The sequence below is a fragment of the Rhinoderma darwinii genome, chromosome 4 (assembly GCF_050947455.1).
Source record: "Rhinoderma darwinii isolate aRhiDar2 chromosome 4, aRhiDar2.hap1, whole genome shotgun sequence".
Classification (NCBI taxonomy): Eukaryota; Metazoa; Chordata; class Amphibia; order Anura; family Rhinodermatidae; genus Rhinoderma; species Rhinoderma darwinii.
Window position 1 is genome coordinate 268,792,450 of NC_134690.1, and position 20,400 is coordinate 268,812,849.

At 42.6% G+C, this 20,400-nt stretch overlaps 1 protein-coding gene across 8 annotated transcripts in view; it reads right to left on the reverse strand.

Moving 5' to 3' along the window:
* Positions 1-15,858, reverse strand: part of PEX7 (peroxisomal biogenesis factor 7) — a 320,745-nt gene extending 304,887 nt beyond the window's left edge. For 3 of the 8 annotated variants that reach the window (XM_075862470.1, XM_075862469.1, XM_075862471.1), the window contains exons 1-2: positions 8,066-8,344; positions 3,839-3,896 (exon numbers count right to left, since the gene is read on the reverse strand). In XM_075862470.1, the coding sequence (XP_075718585.1) occupies positions 3,839-3,896; positions 8,066-8,192 (185 nt within the window). In that variant the 5' untranslated portion in view covers positions 8,193-8,344. Of the gene's footprint in view, positions 1-623; positions 887-3,838; positions 3,897-8,065; positions 8,345-8,753; positions 8,806-15,841 lie in introns of those variants that run through there. The other 5 variants (XM_075862474.1, XM_075862475.1, XM_075862473.1 and 2 more) reach the window with 5 other exon arrangements.
* Between the last annotated feature and the right edge of the window lie 4,542 nt (positions 15,859-20,400).

Below are 20,400 nucleotides of genomic sequence, written 5' to 3' on the forward strand. Positions count from 1 at the left end.
AATAACTTACAGAGTACATACAAGCAGGATTAAGATAATCTCTTATGAAAGACATTAACAAAGGGTCTGTTTAGTCATAAAATACATTAAAAGTGGTTATCCCACCAAAACAACATATCTATCCACAGAATAGGTCATAAGTGTCTGATTGCTGTGGGTCCCACACCGATCCCGAGAATCGGGCCGAATCCCTTGTCAGGTCACACATGTGCGTGGCCGTTCAATTCATTTTCTAAGGTACTGCCGGAGATAGCCGTCTACAGCTTTGGCTATCTTCGGCAGTCCCATAGAGAATGAATGGAGCAGGAGCGCACATGCGTGACCTGCCACTCTGTTCGTACAGGGGATTAAGGCACCATTTTCTGGATCGGTGTGGGACCCACAGCGATTAAACACTTATCACCCAACCTGTGGAGTGTTAGTCCCCTTACTGTGCAAATGCTTCCAGTGATAAACATTTTTCGGCAGAGACTTCCAAGGGCTACCGTTAGAGAAACCAATGGATCGAACATTTTTCTGTCTAATACTTAGATATGCCCCAGTGATAAGCAGTGCCAGAGGTGCCATGCCAAGATACCGCTATCGACGCTTAAAGGGGTTATCCTATCTTAGATATTTATTACCTGTACCTAGGATATGCAATAAACGTCTGGTAGCTGGGGGGCCCCATACATATTGGGAGAACAGGTGATCCCTGGCCCCAATTCTGTAGACGAGGCAGCCATATCCAATCGGAGACTTGAAGGTATCTGAGATCTGGCACACAGCAACTTGGGTAGGTACAGAGCGCTGTCACTAAAAGGCGACAGGAGGTAGTAAAGAGTCTACGCCCAGGCAGGCCATACCTTTACCATAGACACTGGCTAATTCAGTTTGTACAGTAGCACTAGAAGAAAAAAAAATATATAAAAAAAAAACATGTCCACGGTTCCGGGAAAAAAAGTTTACAAACAGTCAGAACAATATGTGACGGGCCTGGAACAAACAAAAATAAGAGGACAAGATCTGATCCACCCAATGTATTTAATGAGAAATAACACCACCTAACACACAGATGCTTTTACTTGATATTTCTGTGTGTGTATATATATATATATATATATATATATATATATATATAGATATATATATATATATGGAGTTGATACTTATCAACTGAAGTATCACAGCGCCCAGCAGCATGTCCATCCAAGACACTCTGTGTTTGGTATTTAGTAAAGGTGTGCACAGAAGCTGAGGTAGCAGCCTTGCAATCCTTAGCAGCTGAAACTTGATGCCTGACCGCCCAGGAGGCACAAATAGCCCTTGTAAAATGAGCAGTACGCCGAAGGAGAGGAACTTTACAATTGGACCAATAGGTTTCCTGAAAATTAAACTGGATACAAAACACAATGGTGGCCTTGGATGCTGCCAAACACTTGCGGGCCCCCTTAGGAACACTAAAAAAGGAATCAGAGCACCGAAACAACTCCGTCGCAGCCAGATAGATTCAGACTACTCTTACCAAATCAAGACAATGCAAAGCCAGCTCCTCAAATGTGAGACTGGCAACAAAAAAATGCAGAACAATCTCTTCATTGATATGAAAGCCAGAGACTATATTCGGTAGGAAGGACGCACTTTATACGACACCTTCCAGGAAAAGAGACGCGATGAAATGTGTCTCAAAAATTCGAAAGGAGCCAGCTGAAAAGACCCAAGGACGAAATTAAGATCCCAAGGCTCAATGGTATGTCTTTGAACCGAGGGACCACATGAGCCACCCCTTGCAAAAAAGTCATCGCCTGAGAACAAAAATCCAAAGTTCTCTGAAAAGGAATGGAGAGAGCAGAGACCTTACCCCTCAGGGATGATAAGCCAAGTCCCTGTTAGGCTATGTTCACACGGAGTATTTTGGGGGAGGAATATCTGCCTCAAAATTCCATTTGGAACTTTGAGGCAGATTTTCCTCTCCCTGCACGCCGATTTCCGCGGCGATTTTCGCGCTGTTTTTCGCCCGCGGCCATTGAGCGCCGCGGGCATAAAACAGCGCGAAATACGCTTTCTCTGCCTCCCATTGAAGTCAATGGGAGGTCAGAGGCGGAAGCGCCCGAAGATAGGGCATGTCGCTTCTTTTTCCCGCGAGGCAGTTTTACTGCTCGCGGGAAAAAGACGCCGACGCCTCCCATTGAAATCAATGGGAGGCGTTCTCGGGCCGTTTTTGCCGAGTTTTGCGACGCGGTTTCCGCGTCAAAAATGTGAACATAGCCTTAAAGGTCTGGATGCAAGAAGGATAGAACTCTAGGTGTGGAACATTTCATAGGATGGATATTACTCTGATCACACTGTGGAAACAAGACTTCCACATACAATGGTACACCTGGTCTGACTGAGGTCTTCTGATAACAGGCTCAGAAAGAGTCCGAACCCTCAGAACCTCGGCTTCAACAGCCATGCCATTAAACTCACTAAAGTGGAGTTGAATAGCTGACTTGAGAAAGGAAGTCGGGTAGAAAAAAATTTGTTTCCTGAAATCCAGTAAAGCAAAATTCACCCGGAACATGGAAAACCACTTTAATGGAGAGGTGGCTGCGTACCTGCACAGCTCTCTCCATTCAAGTCTATGAGAAATACAATAACAGCTGTGTTCAAGATTGTTTCTCTGGTTTCGTAACTCCCAAAGTTTTAAATGGAGATAGCCATCAGATACTTATGCCATATTCAGTCGATATGACAAATATATATGATAGGAAACCCCCTTTGAAAGTGTGACTTTCATTTACTAGCACAGCGATTGACGGGCTTGCTCAACAAATCAGCGTTTTCATTTAGTGCAATAAAAAAAAGAACTACTGATTGCTTTCATTTAAAGAGGCTCTGTCACCAGATTTTGTAACCCCTATCTCCTATTGCAGCAGATCGGCGCTGCAATGGAGATAAGAGTAACGTTTCGTTTTTTGTTTTTTTAAACGAGCATTTATGGCCAAGTTATGACCATTTTTATATTTATGTAAATTAGGCTTTCTAAAGTACAACTGGGCGTGTTTACAGTAAAAGTACAACTGGGCGTGTATTATGTGTGTTACATCTGGGCGTTTTTACTTCTTTTACTAGCTGGGCGTTGTGAATAGAAGTATCATCCACTTCTCTTCACAATGCCCAGCTTCTGGCAGTGCAGACACAGCAGTGTTCTCGAGAGATCACGCTGTGACGTCACTCACTTCCTGCCCCAGGTCCTGCATCGTGTCGGACGAGCGAGGACACATCGGCACCAGAGGCTACAGTTGATTCTGTCGATGTAGCTACTTACCTGCAAACGCTGATGCTGCTGCAGAATCAACTGTAGCCTCTGGTGCCGACACGATGCAGGACCTGGGGCAGGAAGTGACGTCACAGCGTGATCTCTCGAGAACACGCTGTGTGTCTGTGCACTGCCAGAAGCTGGGCGTTGTGAAGACAAGTGGATGATACTATAAAATAAGTAAACACGCCCAGATGTTACACACACACAATACACGCCCAGTTGTAGTTTTGCAAGCCTCATTTACATAAATATAAAAATGGTCATAACTTGGCCAAAAATGCTCGTTTTTAAAAAAAACAAAAAACGTTACTCTTATGTCCATTGCAGCGCCGATCTGCTGCAATAGGAGATAGGGGTTGCAAAATCTGGTGACAGAGCCTCTTTAAGATGATTGTGTTTAATGATGGCGAACCAGCTGCTGAAAATATCCCCATAAATATCTATGAGACCACCGAGTAACTGCTTGCTTTCACTTGCACTGCACCCTAGCTGGAAGACTCCCCCTCCTACTCCTTATATCAGTGCTGATTATAATAATTTATGATAAAACATTACCTTTTAAAACAAAGCAGCCCAGCATCATTTTGGTCTAGCAAGAAAAGAGTGCCACAACCTAAGGAAACAAGCCAGAAACACAATATGTGTAAATTTGAGGCCAAAGTAATCAATAAAAAAAACTATTATACACTTTACCAAAATGAAGTCTTTTAAAAATTATTACCGATAATCTAAAAACAAACTATTGAAACAGAATTGAGGGGTTGGGCAAGGATGAAGATTAAGGGTATGTTCACAAGCAGTGCCCAAAAACATCTGAAGATACGCAGCGGTTTTCAGGCGAAAACAGCTCCTGATTTTCAGACATTTTGGTAACAACTAGCGTTTTTCACAGCGTATTTTACGGATGTTATTGGAGCTGTTTTTAATGGAGTCAATGAAAAACGGCTCCAAAAACGTCCCAAGAATTGACATGCACTTCTTTTTCGCAGGAGTCTTTTTATGCGCCGTATTTTGACAGCAATGCGTAAAATTACACCTTGTGGGAACATAACACCGTAAAACCCATTGCAAGCAATGGGCAGATGTTTGTAGGCGTAATTCAAGGTGTAAAACGCCTGAATTACGTCTGAAAACACTGCGTGTGAACATACCCTTAAGGTGACAACAGACAGAAGGATTTGCCCCCAGAATGGACAATCCTTGTTTCATATTTCAGACACCGATTTGTAAAGGGGTATACAGAAAGATAGATGAAACACTGGGAATTACTTTGATGTTAACAATGATTCCCACTGTTACAAATATCTTTCATGTTTACTGCTGAATATCAATGGTCCAAAAGCGGATTAATGATACAATTGTCATCTTTCTCAGAACAATTATGACAGATGATAAAAAAGTCCTATACTTCAAACAAATTTCCATTGGTGGGACCTGGTATTTTTAGTATGCTGTTGAAAGGAAAATTGCTTTTGAGCAACATTCAGCAGTAATAAAAATAATACTAAATAATTTCCTAACATTATTACCAATTCTCTGGCCACCAATACACCTTTTCACGGCGGCCCAGTCTAAGGCCTGCATGGGTGACAGCCGGGCTCCTGCTCCACCGGCCACGATCAAAGTTCACTTCGATTGCAGCCGTTTAAACCATTAAATGCCGCGGTCAATATCCAACCGCAGCATTTAAATAATTTGCAGAGGGATGGAACTCCCTCTCTCACCCATTGGCGGTAATCAGGGCCTCCGATGGGGTGTCATGGCAGCCAGGGGCCTGATAAAAGTCCCCAGGTCTGCCCTGGGCATATGCTTATTAAGACGTGCCTGAGGCACGTCCTAATAGATGCCTGTCAGATTTACACTGACAGGCAATAATGCTCCAGTATACAAAGTATACCAAAGCATTATAGCAGCGATCTGAAGATCGCATAGTAAAGTCTCCTAGTGAGACTAAAAAAAAAAGTGGTAATAAATGAAATCAATAATTACAGTAAAAAAAATAAAATTTTTCCCATAAAAAGTGGTTTTATTTAGTAAAAGTGTAAAAAAATAAATAAAACTACACATATATGGTATCGCCGCGACCATAATGACCCAAAGTTAAAAAGTAATTTAAACGGCAAGATGAACACCGTAAAAAAAAAAGCTGAATTTGCTATTTTTTTTATATTGCCCCCCCAAATAAGTCATAATAAAAGTTAATCAATAAGTCCCACGTACCCCAAAACAGTACCAATCAAAACTACATGTCGTCCCGCAAAAAACAAGCCCTCATATAACTACATTGACGGAAAAATAAAAAAATTACGGCTCTTGGAAAGACTATGCAAAAATAAATCATTTTAGTTCAAAAGTGTTTTTATTGTGCAAAAGCGGTAAAACCTAAAAAACCTCTACATATGTGGTATCGCCGTAATCGTACCGACCCATAGAATAAAGGTAACGTTTATGCCGCAGAGTGAACGGTGTAAATTTAAAATACATAGAACAATGGCGGAATTTCAGGGTTTTTTTCTATTTCCCCACAAAAAAACGTAATAAAAGTTAATCGAAAAATTATATCTACCCCAAAACGCTGCCATTAAAAAGTACAACTAATCCCGCAAAAAACAAGTCCCCATACAGCTATGACGACGGAAGAGCCTTTTCTTTTGTAATACTCATTTCTAATATTCAGTTGGGGGAATTCACATGCAGGTTTGTGGCAGACATCTCCGCAACTAACCCTGCTCCAGAAACAACTCCGTTCACACGAACGGGATGGATTTTCAGTTGAAGAAATTTCGGCAAGATATGCGTGAATCCCCACTTTATGCAAAAACTGGGTGGTAACCACTATGGCAGCTGAAATAGCAAATATACGGTTTGCCAGAGATTTCCAGGAAACAGCTGAAAATAACTAAATGGGGGGGTTATTACGATAAATGTCTACAAGCTTGATATGCCTAAAAATAACAACAGATCATATATTGACAGTTACTATCATCTCTGTTCTGGCACTTACAATGATAACAACCCGTCATGGGCATTCACTGGCATCAGCAGTTACCAGATAGGGATGTCATTGCTCCGTTCAACATAGTATTGTTGGTGTAGGAACCTAGGAACCGAGAGAGTTTAACCTGTTTGTGACCGCCAATACGCCTTTTTACGTTTGTCACTAACGGGCTTTATTCTGATGCATAAGCCTTTTTACGGCACTGCATCAGGATAAAGTAAACAGAGCAGGGAGCCGTCAAATCTCCCTGCTCTCAGCTGCCAGAGGTAGCTGAGGGCTGGGGGTGTCCCTGCTCTGCCAGGTGAGATCAATATTAGTATCGATCTCACCCGTTTAACCCCTCAGATGCGGTGCACAATAGCGCGTACCGCATCTGAGTGGTTTTGGAGCTCCCTCTCTCTCCCACCGACACGATCGCCGAGTGTCTGTGTCTCCAATGGCAGCCGTGGGCCTAATAAAGGCCCCGAGGTCTGCCTGTAGCGAATGCCTGCTAGATCATGCCGGAGGCATGACCTAGCAGATGCCTGTCCGTTTTAAACAGACAGGCAGTAATAAACTGCAATACAAAAGTATTGCAGTGTATTATAATAGCGATCGGAGGATCGCATATTAAAGTCCCCTAGTGGGACTAGTAAAAAAAAAGTTTCATAAAGTTAATTTAAAAAATAAATGTGAAAATAAATGAAAAACCCACCTTTTCCCCTTACAAAGTGCTTTACTATTAAAAAACCAAAATAAAGTAAAAAAGTTACGCATATTTGGTATCGCCGCGTCCGTAACGACACCGACTATAAAGCTATTACATTATTTAACCTGCACGGTGAACGCCGTAAAAAATGTAATAAAAAACTATGGAAAAATTGCTGTTTTCTGTGAATACTGACTTGAAAAAATGTGATAAAAAGTGATCAAAAAGTCGCATCTACTCCAAAATGGTACCAATAAAAACTACAAGTCTTCCCGCAAAAAAAAAACCCTCATACAACCGCATCGGCAAAAAAATAAAACCGTTACGGCTCTTCAAATATGGAGACACAAAAACAAATAATTTTGAAAAAAAAGCGATTTTACTGTGTAAAAGTATTAAAACATACAAAAACTATACAAATTTGGTATCGTTGCAATCGTAACAACCCGCTGAATAAAGTTAGTGTTATTTATATCACACGGTAAACGGCGTTGATTAAAGACGCGAAAAATAGTTCAGGTTTTTTTCTATTCCTCCCCCAAAAAAAAAGTTCATCAATAAATAATATGTCCCCCAAAATGGTGCTATTAAAAAATACAACTTGTCCCGCAAAAAACAAGACCTTATACAGCTATGTCGACGCAAAAATAAAAAGGTTATAGCTCTTGGAATGCGACGATGGAAAAACGTAAAAAATAGCTTGGTCATTAAGGTTTAAAATAGGCTGGTCATTAAGGGGTTAAAGGGCGAGTATATGATTTTTATTTTGAGGGTAATTTTTAGGTATATCCTGCCTGCAGATATATATTGCAATGACTGATGATCCAAAAAGCTATAGTTCAGAGTTTCTTCATGTTAGGGAGAAATGATCTTCAGGGTATAGATAAGAGGAACGATAAATCAAGGGAAACATTAATAGTCCTTTATTATTAGACGGGAAAATATTAATGGACATTTGTTGCTGGGGCATAGATTTAGATTTCTAGACTGTTACTATGGCAGTACATTTATTTCCATACAGTACAATCAAAATAATATTAAACTAGCAACCAAAGTCAATGTAAGCGGTCACTAGAAAAGTAATGGGCTCCTTCACCTGATATGCCATAGTTCTGGGAGGCAGCACATGCCAGACGAGTGGGGATATAAGGAGAGAACTCCACAGAATAACCGTGTCTAGCAGGGAGGCGGATCGCCCGGGTCACACCGCCAGCTGAAGCCATACCCTATGCTGCAGCTTCCAGGGCATAGCCCCCTATAACGTCGTCCCACCAGCAGCAGCGCCCGCTGTATAGTTTGGGAAATGAGGCGCTTCACTTCCCGGCGCACCGTACAAGACGCAGGAGAGCTGTCAGCAGCGCAGAGAGCAGTGGGCGGAGCATTCTGGGAGAAAATAAACCAAGCCTCGCTTTCACGCTGCCGGCAGTACTGAAGTCATGTGACTAACTTGTAAACCAATAAAGACAGTGTGGGGGGAAAAAGGCGGGAGTTAGAATTATACAGGTTAAATAACGTGCTAGCCGAATGCGACCTAACTTTAGGACACAGACTTTAGAGCGACATAGGGCCTTGTCACCTAAAGTGCTGTTTTTTTGTATGGTAAACAGTTGATAGCTACCCATTTTACGACTATATAATAAGATTATACATGTAGCAAACTCTGCCCAAAAAACCACCAAATTGTGGTACAGATTTTTTGGAGGAATCTCCACTGCGGAAACAAGTGAAAAAAACCACAAGTAAAGCCAATACTTACCACCGGACATTGTCATAGCAATACTTACCCTCTGTTCTCCGTGCAGCCCGACCTCTTGGGATGACGCTGCAGCTCATGTGATTGCTGCAGCCTGTGATTGGCTGCAGCAGTCACATGGGATGAAACATCATCCCAGAAGGGTTAGGCTGCACTTAGAACAGAGGAACGCATCGCTATGACAATGTCCGGGGGTAAGTATTGGCTTTTTTTATTCATTTTAATATAATAAAAAAAAGATTTCATTAGATGAAATAGGGCAATTCATTTAAGTTTAATGGGGAAAACCCGCAACAAACGAGCAACATTTCCACAGCATAAATTGACATGCTGCGGACTTAAAAAATACACAGCAGTTCAATTTATGAGTGTTTTCGCCGTGGATTTTTTTTTCAGCAGCGTGCATGAGATTTGTTCAAATCTCATCCACTTTACTGCTACTGTAAATGCTGCGAAACTCCCACACAGCGTTCCGTTACGGAAATTCCGCCGCGTTTACTCTACGTGGGAATCCAGCCTAAGACCATACAACTGAACTTTATTGACTCATGTTTGCAGCAGAATAAGCTTAACATTTCTCAATAGGAGAGGTACCGTCTCTTACAAGTGGCCGTCCTGGCTGGCGGTTAATGGATCGCTTACACTTGATGCGAACAGGGCCAAGGCACTCCTCCCTGAAACACACGTGGTCTGACAATTTCAGGCCTACTAGGTTGCTACCGGCTGGCAGACTTGCGGTTCCTGCCCACAGCTAGCACAAACTCTTGCACACTCCTGCTCCTAACCCAGGGAAGCTCCAGTGACGTAGCTTCCCCGGTCAGGCATAGCAGCTTAGGACTCAGGCTGCTTTAAAGTTCCTGCAGATGTGGGCAATATTGGGCCGTTGTGCGGTCTTCTTCCAGACGCACATATTTAACGGAGACCTTTGTTGGATGCCGCCCAAAAAAAGATATTCTCACATATACATAGTTGCCAACAGTCTCGAATTTGCCAGGGCTGTTCCAAATTTACAGAGACGGTCCCGGCAAATTACTGTCCCAGACTTGTATGGGCAACTGCCATATTTAATTGTATCTGCCTCCTCATGACGGAGATACAATTGAATACTATGGCAGAGCAGGACATTTTCTGCTCTCTGCTCTGCCATTCACTCCTCCTCGAAAGATATCCCGGGCAAGAGTATTGCCGACATATATGGACATTGACGACAGAGGCTCCTCCTGAAACGAAATGCCCGGCCAGAGACGCTCTAGACAGGGATTCTGCTCCTAGAGGGAATCCCTGACGTCACTGTCCATATATAGACAGGGACGTCTGGGGCTCCTCCAGGTGCTGAATCCCCGGTCAGAACGTTGTCGATGCTCTGGCCAGGCATTCGGCCCCTGTACATATATGGGTAGGAACGTCAGGGGCTCCTCCTGAAACGGAATCCCCGGCCAGAGCGACAGTGACGTCAGTGGCTCCTCCAGGAGCGAAATCCCCTGTCAGAACGTTGCCGACACTCTGGCCAGGGATTCGGCTCCTACAGGGAGAGCCTGGCATCCCTGTCCATATATGGACAGTGATGTCAGGGGCTCCTCCTGAATGGATAAAGTCAAAGAACACACACGGGTATGTATATGGCAAAAAGTCTATAGACACAAAGAATATATAATAAAGCATATAAATTTATTTACAAAAAATACTCCACAAACACGATAAAAACATTTAAAAAAGCAGATGGCTACTATCACTGGTTCAACTGGGAGATACTGCCCTGATAAGCAGCCCAATACTAACTCCCCCAGAAAAGAACCTACCTCAAATAACCCTCACGTAATGATGACAAAGATAAGGACACAGATAAAAATAATATTGCATCAGACCATGTGAATAAATGAGTCCTCAAGGCATAGTGACACACTTAACTCTTCCTTATCGCTGCCTATTGAAAAAAAACAAAACAACCCAATGGAGTAAACAGACCTCTGTCCATGCGCAGGAGACCGGCGCCATGTTATATGGACTCCATGTTATAGGGACTCTGCGCATTCCCAGTGCTGATTGAAATCTCCACACTGCCCGTACACGATGCGCATGCGCCAGGGCCGTGTGATCACAGACCCATACGCATGCCCAGAGCGACACACAGGGGAGAGACCCAATAACACGGCAACTGTACTCAGTGCACACACGCCGGGGCCGACACCATGCGCGGCTCCCCGCGCATGCACAGTAAGACGGGCACCGGGAGACGCAGGTCTAATTATAAATAGATGTATTGGTACTGAGAAAAATGAATGTATGTGATAGTGTGTATGTTATGAAAAGCATGTATGCTATTGATAATAAGTGATGATAATACCTTGTGCATAAAAAGTGTGTATAATAAAATGTGCCAATTTTATTAATAAAGAAGATAGAGATAAAATTCAATAACTGTCAGTGTGATATTAAAATGTGTGAAAAAAGAAAGATTATGGTGAGATAAAATGACTGTGAATACATATACATATAAATAAATGTGAAACTAAATATAAATATATAAATAAATATAAATATTAAATAAATAAATGTACAAGTGCTATAAATATATATAAACATATATAGATATATAAAATCAGCTATTTTTTAGGCAAGTATTTTTCACACACGGTATAGACCACGGCCAAAATTCATCTCCTTTCACATTCTTCCACTTCTCTCGTGCATGGGGATACCAAATATGTGTGCCTTATTCACTGTGCGGGCATGTGCCAGGGCTTGGCATAAAAGGAGGCTTTTTGGCCTTTTCGGTCCAGGAATTTAGCATTTGATTTTATAACCGCATACTGGTTTCTGGGGGGCGTAATGCTGCAGAAACATTAGAATCACCCCATAAATGACTTCATTCACACAACTAGACCCCACAAGGTTTCCTTCAAGGGGTTTATCATATTTTTAGCAAGTCCAGTTTTCTTCTGAAAGTTTCTTGAATAAGATGGAACAAAAAAAAAACAGCTATTTTTTAGCAAATGCGTCAGTTTAGGCTAGTATTTTTCACATGAAGAAAGGGAGAGAACCTCCAGCTCACCAGTGTGCGTCTCCAGACAGCGTCAGTCGGATCCCCGCGACGGCCCGCGGTGTAAGGCAATGAATGTAGAGAAGAATTGATCCAGCGCTGATGGTAAGTTAAAAGGGAAACCGGAGTCCCATGTTTATTGGAGAAAAAAGCATAAAACAGAAGGGAGACGCAGTCCCAAGGTGTGAGTAGTCAGGGCTTGAACCTGAGCCTACGCGTTTCGATCGCAGTCTGCGATCTTAGTCATGGCAAATGAGTAGAAGACCGTGTGTCTGAGATATCCTTATATGCTAATCAATCAGTAGGAAAGGCCAATATGCAAATGCTGGTAATTGGTAGATGCCAAGAATTAAGGAGTGGCTAGTAGTATGAGTAGATACGAACCAAAGCTAGTTGGAAGCCTGGCCCCAGGGCTGCCATCAGGAATTTCTGGGCCCCATACTGCCAATGAGTCTGGGCCCCGCCCCCCTCGTTATTAGGAGGGGGTGTGAAATGTAAAGGGGCGGGAGGTAGGGCACATTAAAAAGAAAACTCTTTGGAGGAGCAGGGCAGAGACAGGAGGTGGGTGTCGGAGGGCAAAGGGGAGAAACTAAGTGCCAGGGCTGGGAGAACTGAAGGTAGCAGTGGTAGCCAGGGGGGAGACGCAACCTCACAGGGGCTCTGTGGAGTGACAAGGAAGAGACAAGAGACAGCGGCTCTGTGGTGGGCAAAAAGGGAAAGTGAGTGTGTGTGTATGTGTGTGTGTGTGTGTGTGTGTGTGTGTGTGTGTATGTAGAATCTGTCAGGGTGTAGGAGGGCAATATAAACAAAAATCATTGCACTGAAGCCCTATACACAGCAGAGTCACTCACCAAAATGTAGTCCCTAAGATCTCCCACCGCCACGGGCATGTCTGGATGATGCTTTTGCATTCTCTTCACACGCTGCACACACGTTATCTGTGTGTAGCGCTATCTACAGGGGGCTGTGTGTGGCGCTATCTGCAGGGGTGGGTGAGGCGCTATCTACAGGGGGGGTGTGTGGCGCTATCTACAGGGTGGGTGTGGCGCTATCTACATGGGATTGTGTGGCGCTATCTACATGGGATTGTGTGGTGCTATCTACAGGGGGCAGTGTGTGACACTATCTACAGGGGAGTGTGTGTGTGGCGCTATCTACAGGGGGTATGTTCGGCGCTAACTACAGGGGAGTGTGTGGCACTCTCTACAGGGGATTCCAGTCCAGGAGGAGACCCTGACCTCACTGTCCATATATGGACAGTGACCTCAGGGGCTACCTTTAGGAGAGGAATCCCCGACCAGAGTGTCGGCAACTCTCTGGCCAGGGATTCCGCTCCTGGATGGGTGAATGGCAGAGAAGGAAGCTGATACTTTCCTGCTCTGCCATAGTATTCAATTGTATCTGCATCCTGTGGACGCAGATACAATTGAATATGGCAGTGGCTGAGACACGTCTGGGACAGTAATTTGCCGGGACTGCCTCTTTAGATTCAGGACAGTCCCTGCAAATTCAGGACTGTTGCTAACTATGCCTCCGGTATAAGCTTTCTCCCCCTACCCAGGTATACTCTCTCCTTCCTCTACCCCTCCCCATGTATAATTTCTCCCCTCCCTTCAGATATCATCACTTTTCACCCAATTATTACCCCCCCCCCCCATTGTATAATGCCTCCTCCAGTGGAGGGATGTCACGATACCAGAATTTGGACTTCGGTACCGATGCTTTGTGTAGTATTGCGATTTCGATAACAAAGCGATACTTTGCCAACAGTAATAAAAAAAAAAACAGTTCTTCCATTTCTTATGTGAGGCGCGAGGTGTGATGGTAAATTTAACCTCCATGTGCCTCACATTAATAGTAATTAACCCCATCATGTTCCTCAATTATAAAGGGTTAATGTGTAAGGTACATGATGGGGTTAATTACTATTAATGTGAGGCACATGGAGGTTCAAAATTCATAATACCTCGTGCCTCACATTAATAAGTGAAAGAAGTTTTTATTTTATTTTTTACAACGTACACATCATAAATGATGCAAAAAAATTGTTGTGCAGGTTATTACGGCCGCGCCAATACTGAATGTGAATATTTTATGTATTGAGACTTATTTTAATGTGTTTTGTAAAAAAGGTGTATGTGTATTTTTTTTAAATTTAACATTACTTTATGTTTTTACTTTCTTTTTGAAACTTTAATGTACTGGTATATATCTATATACGGATAGTACACAGGCAGTTGTTAGGACAGACCTGAGTATGCCCTAACAGGAAATATGGTAAGACAGCCCTGGGGTCCTTCATTGGACCTTGGGCTGTCTGCCCATATATGGTATGTCCCTCAATCGCGTCACAGGGATTCCTGTGACGTGATCCAAGGGGCATCCCCCCTTCTTATTTTCCCCTGAATGCTGCAGTCAGCTTTGATCGCAGCATTCAGGGGAATAGCGGCGGAGATGAGAGGTTTCTTTGATCTCTGCCTTTATAGAGTGGGACTGCGGCTGTGTAATACAACCATTGCCCCGCCCTGCACGCGGTCAGCACGAGGTGATGCGGGCGGCGCTGCACTAATGAGCGGCGGTTCAGGCACTGAAGACAGAACATGTGGGGGTGTTTTGTAGTGCGCCCGCCATGTTCTGTTTTCAGTGCCGCCGCTCATTAGTGCAGCGCTGGCCGCATCACATAATCCTGGCGGCGCGCACATGTCAGGACTCCGGGGCAGGGCCGTGACTGTATTACACAGCCGCAACTCCGCTCCCATACATTCATGTATTACAATATTGAGCTGTGCGGCCGCACAGCTTAGTATCGAAATACATGAAATAACGGTATTGAACCGTTTGGGGGTGCACGGTATCGAAACCATATCGAAGTTTTGATGCATCGTGCATCCCTACTCAAGTGCCATCCGCCCTCCATTATTGTCTCCTTCCCACTCTAGCATCATTTCCCTCCCTACCCAATGCCATCTCACTGCCCCATTATCATCTCCCTGCCCCCATTATCATCTCCCTGCCCCCATTATCATCTCCCTGCCCCCATTATCATCTCACTGCCCCATTATCATCTCCCTGCCCCCATTATCATCTCACTGCCCCATTATCATCTCCCTGCCCCCATTATCATCTCTCTGCCCCCTTATCATCTCCCTGCCCCCATTATCATCTCCCTGCCCCCATTATCATCTCCCTGCCCCCATTATCATCTCCCTGCCCCCATTATCATCTCCCTGCCCCCATTATCATCTCACTGCCCCATTATCATCTCCCTGCCCCCATTATCATCTCCCTGCCCCCATTATCATCTCCCTGCCCCCATTATCATCTCCCTGCCCCCATTATCATCTCCCTGCCCCCATTATCATCTCCCTGCCCCATTATCATCTCCCTGCCCCATTATCATCTCCCTGCCCCCATTATCATCTCCCTGCCCCCATTATCATCTCCCTGCCCCCATTATCATCTCCCTGCCCCATTATCATCTCCCTGCCCCATTATCATCTCCCTGCCCCCATTATCATCTCCCTGCCCCCATAATCATCTCCCTGCCCCATTATCATCTCCCTGCCCCATTATCATCTCCCTGCCCCCATTATCATCTCCCTGCCCCCATTATCATCTCCCTGCCCCCATTATCATCTCCCTGCCCCCATTATCATCTCCCTGCCCCCATTATCATCTCCCTGCCCCCATTATCATCTCCCTGCCCCATTATCATCTCCCTGCCCCCATTATCATCTCCCTGCCCCATTATCATCTCCCTGCCCCCATTATCATCTAACTCTACCCCCTCCCCATAGAAAGCACGTCTGTATTGGTTCACACTGCAGCATAGGATTGTATCATTCAGCTCCACGACGGCTCTTTTCTCCTGTCCTGTGTAAACAGAGGGAGAAGACAGGTTTATTGCACATGTTACACAGGACGGGAGATAAGAGCCGCAGAGCTGATACAATCCTATGCTGCGGTGTTAACATAATACAGCGGTGGGTAAGATATTTACTTTCTATGGGGGCAGGAGGAGATCTTTTCAGGAGGCTCCGGGCAGCAGCAGCCGGACACAGACATAACTTAGTACTCACTGTGTCTGAAGAAGAAGACGACGACTGCTGCTGCTGCTGGACGTATCCTCCGAGGCTGAGCTCATAACTCCCGCTGCTGTGATGTCTCCACCCCTTGTCTCCTCCCCACACGCTGTCACTCTGTTGTGGAGGAGGAGGGGCGGGCACATCTCACTCTCCAGCGGGCCCTTACGATTTTATTCTGATGTAATGAACGGCCCCTGCTTCGTGATGGGACCTGTTCCTTTCACCGAAATGAAATCGTAAGAGCCACACTGCCGTGAGTATATTAATTCCAGCGGCAGAGTGCGGGCCCCTTTTTTTAAAATTTATGCCCGGGCCCCTCACTGCAGTACCCCCAGTCCCCCCCTGATGGCGGCCCTGCCTGGCCCTCATATGTATATTAACAATGTCATATTGGTATAATATAATAGGAAAAATAATAAAAGTAACGGGTATAAGTGTAACAATATCGTTGATGATAGTAGATGGTAAACCCGTATATCTTAAATGAGTGCATACAAAAGAGACTGAGACACACGGCCTTATCAGTACTTATACATAAAAAGCAAACATGACATGTTGACAAATTGAAACATTGAAAAGTGTGAGAAAATATAAAGAGATTAAAAACAGAAATGAAGAAGAATCAAAATGCTGTAGTATTATAGAATGTAAATGGTCTATGGTAATTCAATTCACTTATGTCAATAGTTGTTCGAGACTACTGTCAGTCTAAAATAAATGCACATTATGTTAGGTAAAATGGTTAATATAGAATGGAAACGAATGGCTCAAAGATATAAACCCAAAAATACATCATATAACCTGTCGGATCACAGAGAAAAAACCCCTGTGGCCGAACAAACCGCAACGGATAAAGAGCTGATGAAAAAAAAGGGCTGATGAAAAAAATGCGCGTTAACAAAGCTCAGTGAGTGTGAATATGGACTTATATAGTATGCAAAACAAGCTGTGTTTGCTGATAGAAAGAGCATCGAGTAAGATCAGTTAAAGTCCGCTGATAGTTGATAATGGTAATAGACAGAACAACAGAGTTGGAGAATGAGAGGATGTGAGTATTCATAGAAAGGGACATTCAACGAGTTACGATGGTGTACCTTGATTGCGTTTTATAACTCATCAATGCAAGTCACATTATCATAAAATAGTGTAATAATAAATATAGTTGATTACATGCCTAAAAAACATATCAAAGAAGAGTCTATTATCTGCAACAGGTTAAAAGCAAGAGGCTACAAGAACTGGACCCTATCAAGGGCTAAAAACATAGTCGCTACCAAAAATAGAGATTCCCTTATATCAATGGATAATACTCAAACCATTTCAACCCAGAGTCAAAATATTCCAACTCTAGTTTTGCAATACAGTAAGCAGTTCAACACCATCAAAAATATGGTGTTGAAATACATCCCCTTACTGTACGACGATCCAACATTAGAAAACCTTTTAAAAAATGGATGCAGAATAGTATCTCATAGGGCACAAACCTTGGGCAATATATTGTCTCCATCATTACTGCCAACTAATAACCCTAAACCTTCATGGCTAACATATAAAGGATTTTATAGGTGTGGGATTAATCCCTGCAAAGTTTGCACTTTTGCTAAAATCAATAAACAATACTCCAACTCTTCAGAAACCACCACCTTTGCTATTAAAACATATATGAACTGTAACAGCGACCATGTAGTGTATATTATCGAATGCACAACATGCAATCTCAAATACGTCGGCTGCACTACCAGGAAATTTAAAATTCGCATATTAGAACATCTTAGTTATATACGCAATGCATCCATCGTCAATATTTCTAATGCAGCCAGGCATTTTGTGACTTGTCACAATAGAAATGTTAGCTCTTTTTCCACATATGCTATCGAAAAAGTAAGGGGTACAAAAAGAGGGGGTGATTTAAAACAGCGTTTACTTACCAGGGAGGCCTTTTGGATTTATAGTTTGGAGACTCGCTTCCCCAAAGGACTCAACCTTAGGAAGGATCTCATGTTTCATTATTGAAACATCGCAATTTATATGAACTAGACTATAGACTCCTACCCTGTTTGCTTGTGCCGGCAGGTACACATACCTTAATAAATCTTTCCAGTATGGCATTTACTGCAGTCCTGTTTTCTTAGTGCCATTTTATATTAAGTTTCCATACACAAGGTAAATACATACTTACATTTCGCCATATGTACTTAGGTCAATCCATTATAGCTACATATTAATGGGCCACTTTGGGTCATCATCATCAAGTACCTATGCTACTGTATTGATTGTATGTTTTTTCATGACGACCAAGATCACATACATACTCTTCACTGAATTATTGTCACACTTATCATGACTATTCAATGCTTAATTAATTATTTTCTCAGCATCATAAATTATCAAGCAAATTTGAACTAGCCCATTATACATTCAATGGTATCATAGGATCGCGCAGTATATTTTGTAAAGGAATTTATAGCCTACTCCTTGGGTTCCCAGATTTACAGTCTCTGATATTTGCCTACGTTTTTGCACATTATTATGATATTATTATGATATTATTATGATATTATTATGATATTATTACCAGCCATTGGTTGGTTTTATTCATTTCAAATTTATTTTCTAACATCAGTCTATACATATTAATACCATTTGCACATGGTTCTATACATTTTGAACTTATTTTCCAACATTAGTCTATGCACAACAATACCATCTGCATATGACTTTTCCTATGGTTATATATATAACTAGTGTTTAATTCATTTGTTAGGTTTTTTAGGCATGTAATCAACTATATTTATTATTACACTATTTTATGATAATGTGACTTGCATTGATGAGTTATAAAACGCAATCAAGGTACACCATCGTAACTCGTTGAATGTCCCTTTCTATGAATACTCACATCCTCTCATTCTCCAACTCTGTTGTTCTGTCTATTACCATTATCAACTATCAGCGGACTTTAACTGATCTTACTCGATGCTCTTTCTATCAGCAAACACAGCTTGTTTTGCATACTATAGAAGTCCATATTCACACTCACTGAGCTTTGTTAACGCGCATTTTTTTCATCAGCCCTTTTTTTTCATCAGCTCTTTATCCGTTGCGGTTTGTTCGGCCACAGGGGTTTTTTCTCTGTGATCCGACAGGTTATATAGGTTATATGATGTATTTTTGGGTTTATATCTTTGAGCCATTCGTTTCCATTCTATATTAACCATTTTACCTAACATAATGTGCATTTATTTTAGACTGACAGTAGTCTCGAACAACTATTGACATAAGTGAATTGAATTACCATAGACCATTTACATTCTATAATACTACAGCATTTTGATTCTTCTTCATTTCTGTTTTTAATCTCTTTATATTTTCTCACACTTTTCAATGTTTCAATTTGTCAACATGTCATGTTTGCTTTTTATGTATAAGTACTGATAAGGCCGTGTGTCTCAGTCTCTTTTGTATGTACTCATTTAAGATATACGGGTTTACCATCTACTATCATCAACGATATTGTTACACTTATACCCGTTACTTTTATTATTTTTCCTATTATATTATACCAATATGACATTGTTAATATACATATGAGGGCCAGGCTTCCAACTAGCTTTGGTTCGTATCTACTCATACTACTAGCCACTCCTTAATTCTTGGCATCTACCAATTACCAGCATTTGCATATTGGCCTTTCCTGCTGATTGATTAGCATATAAGGATATCTCAGACACACGGTCTTCTACTCATTTGCCATGACTAAGATCGCAGACTGCGATCGAAACGCGTAGGCTCAGGTTCAAGCCCTGACTACTCACACCTTGGGACTGCGTCTCCCTTCTGTTTTATGCTTTTTTCTCCAATAAACATGGGACTCCGGTTTCCCTTTTAACTTACCATCAGCGCTGGATCAATTCTTCTCTACATTCATAGTATTTTTCACACACGGTATAGACCACGGACAAAATTCATCTCCTTTCACATTCTTCCACTTCTCCCGTGCATGGGGATACCAAATATGTGTGCCTTATTCACTGTGCGGGCATGTGCCAGGGCTTGGCATAAAAGGAGGCTTTTTGTCCTTTTCGGTCCAGGAATTTAGCATTTGATTTTATAGCCGCATACTGTTTTCTGGGGGCGTAATGCTGCTGAAACATTAGAATCACCCCATAAATGACTTAATTCACACAAGTAGACCCCACAAGGTTTCCTTCAAGGGGTTTATCATATTTTTAGCAAGTCCAGTTTTCTTCTGAAAGTTTCTTGAATAAGATGGAACAAAAAAAAATCTGCTATTTTTTAGCAAATGCGTCAGTTTAGGCAAGTATTTTTCACACACGGTATAGACCACGGACAAAATTCATCTCCTTTCACATTCTTCCACTTCTCCCGTGCATGGGGATACCAAATATGTGTGCCTTATTCACTGTGCTGGCATGTGCCAGGGCTTGGCATAAAAGGAGGCTTTTTGGTCCAGGAATTCTGCATTTGATTTTATAGCAGCGTACTGTTTTCTTGGGGGCGTAATGCAAACATTAGAATCACCCCATAAATGA